Genomic DNA, 13,917 nt, shown 5'->3' on the forward strand with positions numbered 1-13,917 from the left:
AGACTGCCAAGAAGGAATTAATTTCACATTATTCATCGGTAATGCAAGGCCCGTTCGGGAAGAGAGAGTTAAAGTAGTGGTGGCACTAGTGAAAATGCATTAAGCCGAGCCCATGTGTAGCCTTTTGTTGTTGCTATTGTGATGCTGCTGCCGGAGTGAGGAGGGCGCCTTTGAACAATAGAGGACAAATACTGAGGCTTTTGGTCGAACACAGCCTTCCTCAAAACACCACAGCAGCTGCCACCCAGCACCGAATATGGAGCTTAGTCTGCAGTAGAAGTGGATGTAATTTTTCACATTTCTGCATCGAAGTCAACGATGAATTCCGCAGAAGGGACAGACGAATGCGTCAACGATGGTGACATCGCAGCATTTTTCAAGACAGGTTAGTGGGGGATATGATTGAGGGGGCAAAGAGCTTTGTGAGGGGTGCCAAGTGGTTTTACTCTCGTTCATTGCATGGAGCAGCATCTCGAGTGTTACTATCACAATCCACGAGTTTGTGTGGCCGCTGTCAGGCCGACTCGCCCACAGGAATCATGCTTGTGTACATTGAACAATGAAACCGTTTTAGAAATTCTGATGATATAGAAAGAACATCTTGGTTGAAGTCTTCTACAACTGAGATGAAGATAACGAGTATTCGCCTTTTAGTTACTGTCATGTTTTTGATTGGTAACATTTTACTGTTCTGTAAATGGAAAGCAGCACTGATGTCTTAGTGTAATTACACTACCCAGTTGCCAGGCTGTCAGTGGAAAGCATTGAAATGAAAGCTCAATGGCGCTTTGTGTGCTTCCTGGGAAATCCAGATTGCATCGTTTGGATTTTAACAAATTGATGTCTTGTGTAAAATCACGCGTTGTGGAAATGTTACTGATTTAAAATTTTGAAAACAATTTCGCGTGAGGATTCGTTGGATGTTGCATTTACTTGCATTTCGAACAATGAGACATTAGTGACTCTAGTTTAATACATTCAACCTAACTATCTTTATCGTTAATGTGTGCCACACCGTTTTTACTCTCTTAGAAGCTGCCATCTAGCTGCATCTTGAATACCCAGTACAATATTAGCTCTCTACACACGCCAGCTGTGTGGCTTGTAGGATCTGGTGTTAGAACCGTAAGGACCGCCTTCCCTACACATTTTAGATATGCTATGATCACATCAAAAACATGTCCAGGGTTACAACTTGTACTTGTAATCAATATAGACGATAGTTAACTTTATGCCCTCAAGGGCCAAGGCTGTTTTCCTTTCACACAACAGGCAGCTCACTATCACCTTGTCAAGGACAATTAGGGATGGCAACAAATGTTGGTCGTGCCAGCGATGCTCACATCCAATGAAAGAATTTTTAAAAAGAAACTATAGTGGTTTGATTAATTTATTTTTATATGAGATGCTAATTTGTTCTCAAAGCCTGTGCAGAAACATCACAGTATGAGCTAATACATCTTTCTGTTCAATGATGCCACCATCATAATTATGGGTAATAATCAGTGTCATATACATTACATAAATGGCCACATTAGTTGCTGAAATAATATTCAGCTCTTTCCAAGCAAGCATAACAATGCCAGGTACAAGGAGACTGTGGTGTTTTGGAGTGGAACTCAGGGTTATGTGGTAACTTTATCCCCAGATGTTTCAATGATGTTTTAAAAATGGCACTTACCCCCATGCTGTCATGAATTTTTCTGCCTTTAAAAATAACAGCAATTCTAAATTTAATTTTGTGCCTCAAGACATAATTTACTCACTTTTTATGATAGTCCAGGGTCAGGTGTGACAATTGACTGGCAGTGTTTTCTCTTCATCTGTTCTGGTCAGTGGATTATGGATGCACAGCTGCTGCTCCCCAGCCTGCCAGAGGTTAAAAATAGCAGGCATGGTAGAGATGCAAAACTGCTCCTGCCATGTTCTATTATTTTTTAAATCTTGTTAAAATGCACAAATTAAATAAGTTGAATGATGGCTTGGTGCAACTATTTCAAGTTTGAAAGTTCCTTTTAACGTATTGGAGCCTTTGAAGCTCCAAGATTTGTATCCATTAAGGCCATAAACCAATCTTTCTATAATGCCTGTGTGTGATTCTCTGCCTAGTGCATTCATATACTAAACATTGTTAGCTTGATAACTAAATGGTTGGATTTGTTACACCTCTAGACAGAGATTGTTTAGCTGTAGCTGGACATAAAGCCGGACTGCAAAACTTTAAGATATGGTTTTAAGTGGTTGAGTGGATGAAAGTCATTAGTGCTGCATGTAGCTGAGCTAAATCTTTGTTAGAAGTTATGATTCTGGTATTGGATACAAGTTGAAACCATGTTTCTTGCCTGTCTTCTCTTTATCAAATTTTGACAAAAATAGTGGCTGAAAATTAGGCAACTTTTTAAATATGCAGTACAAGTGCAATATTTTTTTTTCATTTTGTGAATGTGTTCATGCCTTATTTGAGAGTTATGATCAAATATACAGCATTGCAAAAGTTTGATTAACTTGTGAACTAATAATTTGCATTATTTAATTTAAGCCAATGTGCCTTTTATCAATGCTGTTAATAATTGTTGATAATTGCCACTGTTGTCACATCGTAATTATTTGATTTGAAGACAGCTTTTGCTGGCTTATTGGCCTTATAATGTGTATAGCATATTCAAAAATAATTTTGTTTTGTTAAAAAATTTCATGTTATAACATGAAATATTTAGTCAGAGCAATCAAAGCTTAAGAAAGGAAAAACAATGAGTATTTTTAATGCACCAATGCATTAACAGTATTGTGTATACCAGTTGAGTAAGCGTCACATTTACTTCCTGACATACTTTTGCTATGGTGCTTAAAACATTACATTCTTGAGTATCCTAAACCTCTATGAGGCACACCATGGGGCATTAAAAGTCTTGTATAGAATGTTTCCTGTAAGTGTCACTTTTTGTGAAACCTATTTCCTGTTGCAATTTGTTCATAATATTCTTATTGTTAAAAGTAACAATATATTCGCTGACTTACAGAGCAGCATTATCAGTGATAGGCTAGTTCTATATTAAAAGTCTTGAGTTGTGCACACATTCTGTTATGTACCACATACCACCTATAACTACCACCTTTGTCACAGTCACATTGATGTCATGGTACATATTAACCTATTTGAGTATCTCATTTTCCAATATGCCATTGTTACCATGCTTAATTTTAACTTCAATCAATTCACATGAAGTACTGATTCTGTCTTGCTTGCTGAACTCCCAAGCTAGGTGGCGCTATGATCATCTCTATTTTTAACTCCCAGCCCTTCCTGCCATTTAAATTTATTTTCTATTAGGACTGCCCCTTCTTTGTTCCTTCACAGCACACTGTTAGTCTGCCAGCTGAGCTGTTCAATTTTGGGGCATGGGGCTGCACTATTTGTCATCATTCAATGCTAATTTATGCCACCAATTCCATTCACCCATATCTGTTTTTTTTAATGCTGTTACCTCTGCTTAGTGCTGCTCAATGTTGTCTTTGGGCTTCAGACCACAACCTGCCCATGCTCCAGATTCCTGCCCTCTTCTTTCTGCTATTAACCTTTGGGGCTAGAGCGACGTAACATCCCCTCATTTGCAATTAAAGCCTGCAATCACTTACCCCCACAGCACAGTGCATCAAGTCTCCTGCAGCCCATCCCACATCCTCACCACTGCTGTCCATGTTGAGCTACCCTCCCACATTGTGACCCTGATTTTGGTGATTAGCCCACCTTCTTTCTAACCCCCTTTCTCAGTCCACCCTCAATATATTTTCTCTCTACCATTTAGTTATTCTTTAATGTTTCATCATTTTAGATTGCTTTCTTTGTTTTGAACTAACCTTTACTTTGTTCCTAATAACCCTCTCCATGATGTGGAGATGCCGGTGTTGGACTGGGGTGGGCACAATAAGAAGTCTCACAACATCAGGTCAAACTCACCCGATGAAGGGGCAGCACTCCGAAAGCTCATGCTACCAAATAAGCCTGTTGGACTTTAACCTGGTGTTGTGAGACTTCTTACTGTGTATTATGACACTATAATATATAAACATCCTCTCCTTATCAAACAGATTTATCCAACTTCCCAGGGGCAAAACTATGAGATCCATTAGTTATATGTAATATATATATAAACTGCATATTTACATTTCATTTTATACAGGTATGCATATATTTTTTGTAATATCACATTTTATGTAATTTTACACCTATTTCCATTTCATTTTCTCAATGAATACAGGCACTCTTTTGTATATATTATCTGTTTTTGTTTCAGAATAAGACTATTTTCCTCCTCATTTTTGAGACCCACTATATACATATGTCATTTGTTCTCTGTCACCGGTCATTTAATCTATTAGTGAATGTGTATCACATATTCTTGAGCTCAATCAACACCTTGGTATGTGAGAAATTGTAGAATCTTGTCCTTTTCTGGTTTTTGGTTCTTCATCACGCTTAACACCCACTGTTATAAGCTAATGAAATTAGATTTCAGTTAAAAATGTAATTATATGGGGAAAGGTCAAATTCCCATCCCAAATTGAATTATTTTGGAACGGCCTAAGTACCTATGCCTCTGTGTCTGTACGACAAGGATATCCGAATTGTGGTCATAATGGCTCCAATAGGTTGCACCAATTACATTGTTGACATAAATACGAATATTTCAAATTCTGATATTTAGAAAGTCAACTGTCACTTAAATGAAAATAGTTGTATGATTAAAATGTGACTAAAAGTTGTGCTAATATGGTTAATTGCTGAAGAATAATAAAGAACCACTAACAGGTTCAGAGACCTCGAGGATTGTTAAAAATAAGACAAGAATTATGAATATTAGACAAACATTTGGTATTATGGCTCAAGTATGATAAAATAGGGAAACTGACCATAACAAATTGGTCATATAAAGTCTGAGGATGGTAATTGAAACTGCTGTTAGGGCAAGAAAGGTCAGTGGCATGCAAGAAGGTGACCAGTTCCAGGGGACAAAATGAACTCCTGATCCTTGTGTCGATAGAAGTGTATGTGAACATCAGTTTATGTTATGTAATGCAGGTAAGATTGGCGAGCAACTAATAAAGGAATTGAATAATTATTGACGATTAATCCTCAGTGACGTCTTCTGTTCTTTGATTTGAGCTAAGCGAAATTCACCAATTTGACAACTTCTGATAAGCAGCCTGGCTATTTGGGGTGTCTTGTAGAATGGATATCATTTGAACCAACACATGGACAGAATTTTCTTTTTCATCTTCGAAGTGCTGGTTCAGGTGAGAAAAGCAGCTATGCCAGCGAGCTGTACACTGCTTTTCACAGCATATTTTCCAGAACTTGGAAGAAAGGAATGCCGGAGACATGAACCACACCGTTACGTCAGCAGGCGGAGCCTCAAAAACCAGCAATGTTGGGCTTCCAGAGATCAGGGTGCCCTTTAAAAGTGGCATCCCCCATCTCTGGTAAAAAGAGGAACCCCCCAATGCACATGTGGAACTCCCGCAACACATACACAGGAACAATCCCCTTCCCCTCCGCCCTCCATAGGATACCCACCCTCCACTTACACAGGGACCCCATTATGGAGCTCCCAAGAGAAACCCCTTTGGCAGTACATCCTGGCACCCTGGCTCTGCCCCAACACTGCTGTTGGTACCCCCACATTGTGCCAGGACTCTACTGACCTGTGCATCCTGGTGGGTTCCCTTCGCCTGGTTCACATTTTTAAAAATTTGTTGTAAACCTTGACGTGACATCACATTGGTGAGGGAGGAAATCCCAAAGTGGAGGACAATACAGCGGGTAAGCCTGCTAATTACATTTACATGTATTTAAATAAGATTCCCAAACTTCCTGAGTGGAAACCTCGTTACCTCAATGGTGGGGAACGTGGACGTTCACACCACAAGATCTCACCAGCGAGAATCTCACTTTTGGCTTCTTGTGGGATTTTGCAGCCATGCTGCCGTTTGCCCCTGCAGCAAAGATGGGCGCAACATCTTGGCCACAATCTTTGGTTTGTCAGGTGCTTCTGTCAGCCTGCCACCTAAGAAATTATTATTATATAATTTACAGCACTACCATCTATTGCAAATTCAGTTTCTACATCCTATACTGAAACAGTGGGGTGCTTGTGAATGATAAGGAACAGTTCTATTTCTTGGCCAGAATTCTCCCAAGCTCCTGCCAGCGTGTTTGATGGCAGGCAGAGTAGGCAAATATGGCAGGAGGCCCAGAAATTGGTTAGTGGGATGCTAATGAAAGCACAACCACCGCCACCTCCCCCACCACCCCCCAACACGCGCGCACACACACACACGTTTGGAACAATATGGCATGTAGATGTCAGGACTCATTTGAACAATGCCTGGGGCTCTCTCAGGAGTTCAGGATGAAGGCTGCTCACAACACAGAATCCTGGAACAACACACCAGTAGTCTGGGGAGCATCTGTAGGTGGACCTTCTAGATAACGTGACCTAGAGGGGTTCCAGCCTTAGAATGTTCCTAGAGATCTGTCTTTGTTCTCAGGTGGTCCATCTTCCAGCCTCAGAGAGTGCCCAGAGATCCATCTTCGCTTTCAGGACATCCACCTTCTTTCTCCAATCGATCAGTGATGTTGGGCATCTTTTAAATATGGGGCATTAGTATGATAGTGGAATAGGCGCCATCCAGGCCAGTCCTGCCACTGAATATGCCATGAAACACCCAGGTGCATGATTAATGAATTCAGGGCCGGAAGATTTGGTGTGTCTGTCTTCCAGCTGGAAAGACTCTACGTTCCTGTACCCACCATGACACTTAGTCCAATGGGATATTCCATCCCTAGTCTTTTCTCCTTGCATTGGGGAAAACAGTCGTGTGTTGCCTGATAATGTCTCAGATATTTCTGGCATAAATTCAGAACTCACTGATAGGAATTCATTGTCATTTGAATATGGTGTGGTTCTATTCAGCATAATGTACAGGGTACATTTAAAATTACAATATTTAACTTTTATATTTAACATTTGGTGATGTGCATTTAATTATTCAGTCGCCTTGGCCTTTGTCACTAGTACACCTTGAAGTTACTAAAGGAAAACAATTTTTAAAGATATCACTTCAACCTCAATGTTGAATGCAATCCTGACTGACCACAATTTTTCTTGAAACTCAGGGGAATAAGGTCATGCTGATTGGAGAGATGAGAAGAATGCTGTGATAATTCATTCCATGCCAGCACCAATTCTGCCATTTAAAAATGTCTTTGTATAATGTCTTTTATGACCTTAGGTTGTCCCAAAGCATTTTGCAGCTAATGAAGTGGGTGATATGCCACCCTAACAATGGTCACATTTTCCTCCTTATTCCTGGCTGGTCCAGTCTCTCCATCTGCCACTGATGGCACTCCCTCCTGACCAGTGATCTACATTGCCTCCTCTTCGGCAGCTGTAAGGAGCTTTAGGTCAGGACCTCCTCATCCTATGCATCTTCTCTCCCTGGCATTATGGGTCTGTTTGCCCTGCATGACAAGTGACATGTCAAGTGACACCTAACACCCTTGTGTGCATGCATCCCCGTCACTCATACTGGCCTGTTATTCGCATGTTACAACCAAATGCACACAGAATTCAAACTTCCACAATTGTCACATGAAACTAAGGCTGATCACGCATTCACGTTTCTGGCAAAGCTGTCCACTCGCATACACTATTGATGGCCACATGAGAGACTCCTGTTTGAGGGTGTAATACAGGCATTTATCTTTGTGGATTGGAGAACGTCACTAACCCAGTTCTGGCACTGAGCCCAAGTTTGCCTGACCACCCCATGGTTGCTCACCTCCTCTGCCACCTCCATCCAGGCTGCCTTGGGGAGGGTTTTCTTATGCCATCTTTGGGAAAGAGCATCACCTACCTTTCCCTGATGACCTGGAAGAGAATGTGCTGGGATGTATCGCTGAACCGCTGGTCTGCTTCAGTGGTCAGATATTTCTTCAAATTATGTAGCACTCTCAATCAATGGAGTATAATGGTCTTGAACAGGAGGCTTTTGAATAGGCCAGTTTTTTTATTCTTTCATGGGATGTGGGCATTGTTGGCAAAGCCAGCATTTGTTGCCCATTTCTAATTGTCGTAGATTCAGCATTGTCAGCTGACAGCGGGTTTCACCAATGAAAAATTTTCCCTGCCGCCACATCATACGTGTTTTCCATGAACGTTGCTGGCACTTAGAGTTTTAATTATAATCACATGGGAAAGGGCAAAAAGAGAGAAAGTGGGAATGGCGCACTGTGCCAGTTACAATGTCAAGAATGACATGCTTTTGACAAAATCCCAACCAAAGTGGCATGACATGACATTTCCGCTATAGTTCCCTACATCTGGGCCAGGATTCTCCCAAAAATAAACTAAGTGCCCAATGGGCGAGAAAATGGGGGAATTTCCTGCCATTTTTTGGGCCTACTTACCAAACGAATCTCTGGCACTCTGTGCCTCAGAGTGATTCATGCTGGTAAGTGGGAGGACGGGACCTCATCCCGCTGGAGAGGCCGGCAGCATAGTCAGTGAGGAGATCGGTGCTTGCACACTGGTCCCTCTATCGCCGGCCTCCCGATCACTGGCCTACCAATATCATTCCTGACCCCTCCCCCCCCCCACCTCCCTTGATTACCAGCTACCCCCCCCATCGGGCCAGCCCCAATCTCCCCCCACCCTTTAGCTAGGCCTGATGGCCAGCCTGGGGACAGTTTGTCAGTGAAAGCTACCAAATAAATTCAAATGTACCTCCAGCTGCATTGCTTTTTCCTGTGTCTAAATTTGTTGATCTCATATCCAATTGTTCATAGAGAAAAATAATTTTATCATTTCCAGGAACAATTTCTGTGCATTCTCCTACTCATTGAATAGGATTTCGACCACCAATGAGAAAACCGGTGGCAACTCTGCCATGGTCATTTTCAGGTGATCCGATGGGATTAAGTCCAATTGAGCATTTATCTCCCTCCTCTCAAACTTCTTCACTACTGGGAGGGAACATTTTGCCCAGAAGTTGCAGGTACTGCAGGTACTTCAGTGTAGCCTGGGTTGAGGTTCAGAGATAGAGCCCCAGGAATAAGGTAAACGGGGTGGGTTATATGGGGCCAGACAAGGAGGCCATGGTGAGGGGGTGAAAGGGGGTTGATTTGACAGTTGGGTTGAGAGGGAGGTCTTACTCCTGGTCCCTCTGTTCCCCCTGATGGATGTTTAAAAACAGGTGTGGTGCGACTCTCGCCAGCTGCTGGTCACATAGCAGGCTCGGTAAGATGAGGCCCTTAAGTGGCCCTTAAGTTGGGCCTTAAAGACCTCAATTGTTTTCAGTTGGGAAGGTTACCCTGAGCCTTCCCTCCGTGGACTTAACCAGATGGAGGCAGAAGGGTGGTAGAATCTCACCCTGTAGCTTCCACATAGTCAGATGGCTTGTCTCTGAATCCATCTCCCGGGGGGCATTAAATTTCACCATCTTCTCATGTTTATTCTATTTTTTCTATTTTACTTGCTTTCTACCCTTTGTCACTCCATAGCTCTGGCACATTTTTTTTGGTCAACTTTGTATTTCTGTTTGATTTCAGTTCTCATTTTCTGAACCACATGTCTTCTGTATTGGCCGTACTGGTCCGGTGTCCAAAATCCATCACCCTCAGTACCGAGACATTGCCAGATTTTGGATTTTCCTGGATTTTAGATTTACCGCTGGTGGAACAGGCAGCTTTTGTTTTTAATAGGAAAATGGGCCAATAACATTAACGGTACAGTTCATGACAGCAAATCAATGAACAGATACTATCATCTGAATGTAAATGCACAATTCGTTGCCTGGTGGTGCAGAGTTCATCTCTGAAAATTTCTGAATGCCTTGCTGGTCTGATGGTAGTATCGCTAAAGCCACATCCCTTAACAGCAGTATGCAAGAACATTTTACAGCTACAGCAAAAACAGAAAATGCCAGAAAATCTCAGCAGGTCTGACAGCAAAGAGACAATAGAGCCAACGTTTTGAGTCTGGATGACCCTTCGTCAGAGCTCTAAGTTTGAGAAAATAACATTTTTCCAGTTCTTGTAGCTGTCGCAAGTCTGCTGTTTTTTTAAATCTCTTTCTTGTGTTGCTGTTTTTCCTGGGTGCACCCCAAACAATATGAGGTTTGGGTAGTTGTTTTAACAACACAGTCCTGTTTGTGGACAACTCTCACACTGTCAATCTTCTGGGATTAGTTTGAGATTGGCCTTTTCACTTGCATACTTACTGTGTTCTGGGTGCGGCACATAGATCTCCCAAGAGAAAAATGTCCTATTTCTGGACAATTCCAATTTTCAGATATTAGACACCATACCTGTATGTCATCCAAACTCTGCAAAACTCCAACACTGCTAGTTTTTTTATACTTGCATTTCCTTCTCCTTTTTCTGCATGTTTCATCAAATTTTCATCCCCTTTCTCTTGTATTGTTTTGTGCATATACCTGTATGTTTATCTATAAAATATCTCTCTCTATATGTACCCAGATCCTTTTCTGTAAGTTTTTCATCCTTCATTTACTCTCACTATTTTCTTACCATCTTCCCATTCCCTTATTGCGGCCATGGAACTGGACCCGAGGCTTTGCCATTCTGACAGCTAGTGAAACAACTAGAGCTTTAACATTTGAGTAATGCCAAGATTGGACTTGGAGGTTACAATTCACGACCTGCCTGCACTGTTTCCAGTAGAAGTGTTCCAGCACACAAATTTGCTGCTACAACCTCATTTGGCTCATTGTTGCACAGAGCTGAGGTGCACCCTTGCTTCATGCTGCCTGCTGCTTCTGTGCTGATCAAGGGACAAAACAGTTCTGTTCTGAGAGCACATGTTGCAGCAGTTTTCAGTCTACTTCTCATAGAGGATGCTGCACTGAATGACAGGCGCCTGTTGCTGAGTACTGCAATTATAAATAAGGAAAATGGAACATCTGGGCAAAAATGGGGTTCCACGCTCATGGATGCAGCACTAGAGGCATTAGTGGAGGAAATGGACAAGTTCCTATGGTTCTATAAAGAGCAGGGAGACCCTCAAGGATAACCTTTGGGAATAGGTGGCCAAGAAGATAAATTTTTGGCATCTGGAACCAATGACCTTGCAGCAGTGCCACAAGAAATCTAATGATCTCACGTAAGTAGTCAGGATCAGAGAATGCATCTTCACATTACACTACCAGCCTGTTCAATGCACCACACCCCCGTCACTCACAGCAGCACTCTCTGGCACTCAGGACTCATACATAACATCTTGATGCTCCACCTCATGGAGAAGTCCCATTCCAACTTGGCAGGGTGTGTGGTGCAGGACAAGCCTTCTCCACAGTCTCTACTCTATTTTTCTGTCATTTTGTAGACTCAAAGGCACTACACCTGCTGCCCCCATATTTGTTGCAGTTTTTGTGAGGACAGGTCACCTAATCCTCACCTTCCTTGTGAGGATGTAATAATATGTAAGGCAAATCCAGGAATGTACAGCATCTTCAAAATCACTCCACAGAACTTCCAGGCACTTTGCAGTAGCAGACGTTCTTAAAAATCATCCGACCTACAAGTTGGATATTTAGCCCTTTAAGTAACACCACTGTTGACACCTCTCACAGCAAATGTCTTGATCTTTGGTGAGAGACTTACAGATTTATACGATGGACCTTCATGGTCCAAATTTGGGTAATGGGCATCACACCAGCCAGTTGGTCAGGGTAGCACCAGTTCAGCTGCTTCCACACACAGGAGATGCCCACACAAATGCCCTTCTTAAGATGGTGCGCCATTCCAGAAGCAGCTGCTGATGATCCGCACATCTGCCAGAGGCTTCTGTGGTGCTGCATGTGGCAGCCTTTATCTTTCCCAGAGTATGAAAGAGGAAGGAGTGGCTGCAGCCTGGCGAATGGAGTAGCAGGGGGACTAATGCCTAGATTCACTTGACCACTTTAATGCTGGATATGAAGCCACTGACCCTGGCAACACTAGCTCATTCAGGAGTTAGAACATAGAATATAGAAAAAATACAGCACAAACAGGCCCTTCGGCCCACAAGTTGCGCCGGTCATGTCCCTACCTACCTAGGCTTATATATAAGCATACCTATAACCCTCAATCCTATTTTGTCCCATGTACTCATCCAGAAGTCTCTTAAAAGACCCTATCGAGTTTGCCTCTACCAACACTGATGGCAGCCGATTCCACTCACCCATCACCCTCTGAGTGAAAAACTTATCCCTGACATCTCCTCTGTACCTACACCCCCCACCTTAAACCTGTGTCCTCTCGTAGCAGCCATTTTAGCCCTGGGAAAAAGCCTCCGAGAATCCACCTGATCTATACCTCTTAACATCTTGTACACCTCTATCAGGTCACCTCTTATCCTTCGTCTCTCCAAGGAGAAAAGACCGAGCTCCCTCAACCTATCCTCACAGGGCATGCCAACCAATCCAGGCAACATCCTTGTAAATCTTCTCTGCACCCTTTCAATCATTTCACATCCCTCCTGTAATGAGGCGACCAGAACTGAGCACAGTACTCCAAGTGGGGTCTGACAAGGGTCTTATAAAGCTGCATCATTATCTCCCGACTCCTAAACTCAATCCCTCGATTGATGAAGGCCAGCACACCATACGCCTTCTTAACCACCTCCTCTACCTGCGAGGCCGATTTTAGAGTCCTATGGACCCGGACCCCAAGGTCCTTCTGATCCTCTACACTGCTAAGAGTCTTACCCTTGATATTATACTCCTTCATCCTATTTGACCTGCCAAAATGGACTACTACACATTTATCCGGGTTGAAGTCCATCTGCCACTTCTTCGTCCAGTCTTGCATCCTATCTATGTCACGCTGCAGCTTCTGATATCCCTCCAACCTATCCACAACACCACCAACCTTCGTGTCGTTGGCAAACTTACCAACCCATCCCTCCACTTCCTCATCCAGGTCATTTATGAAAATGACAAACAGCAAGGGTCCCAGAACAGATCCCTGGGGTCCACTGGTGACTGACCTCCATTCAGAAAAAGACCCGTCTACAACCACTCTCTGCCTTCTGCAGGCAAGCCAGTTCTGGATCCACAAGGCAACAGCCCCTTGGATCCCATGCCCTCTCACTTTCTCGAGAAGTCTTGCATGGGGGACCTTATCGAACATCTTGCTGAAGTCTGTGTAAACCACATCTACCGCATTTCCTTCGTCAATGTGTTTAGTCACGTTTTCAAAGAACTCCACCAGGCTCGTAAGGCACGATTTGCCTTTGACAAAGCCATGCTGACTACTTTTGAGCATACTAAACTTCTCTAAATGTTGTTACAGCATGTGCCATGAAATATTAGGAACTACCTGAATCATTTATTGCATTATCAAGTCTGATACAGAACAATGACTCAGTTCCAACCTTTCAGGCTGAGAGCCATTTTGATCTAAGGGAGTGGTCCCTCCTCACCAAAGAGCACAGTTGTTAGTTGGTTATTAGATAACTGACAAACACAAGTATAAATGCTCACTTGCCAGAGAATAGGTGCATGATAATTGACACAATTTCACTCCTTCCTCATCTATCCTCAGTGGTTGCTGTAATTTTGTTTAACCATTCTTCATCTCTTGTATTTGGAGGGGGCAGGGCAGTAACATTGATGTTACAGACCCCGCTGACCTGTTGAGGCACAACTTTAACTTTTGTGCAGAACCAGATTGTCAGCTTTCATATTGGATAGGAATTGTTCAGCTAATATTAGCAGTCATTCTTTTAAGCAATTGAACTTATCAGAATGCAATTTTGGGGGTGTCAGTGACGCAAAGAGTCAGCTAGTTGAGTACAAAGCTGTTTTTGACTCCTCTGTGCTTTTCAGAACCAACACAGCAACCCCTCTGCCAGC

General features: G+C 42.7%; 1 protein-coding gene across 1 annotated transcript in view; it reads left to right on the top strand.

Moving 5' to 3' along the window:
• Positions 1-291: 291 nt before the first annotated feature.
• kalrna (kalirin RhoGEF kinase a) overlaps positions 292-13,917 on the top strand; it is a 790,772-nt gene continuing 777,146 nt past the window's right edge. Inside the window, exon 1 of the mRNA XM_078228353.1 lies at positions 292-385. Within this exon, the coding sequence (XP_078084479.1) occupies positions 319-385 (67 nt within the window). The 5' untranslated portion in view covers positions 292-318. The remainder of the gene's footprint in view (positions 386-13,917) is intronic.

Source organism: Mustelus asterias, chromosome 14, assembly GCF_964213995.1.
Source record: "Mustelus asterias chromosome 14, sMusAst1.hap1.1, whole genome shotgun sequence".
NCBI lineage: Eukaryota > Metazoa > Chordata > Chondrichthyes > Carcharhiniformes > Triakidae > Mustelus > Mustelus asterias.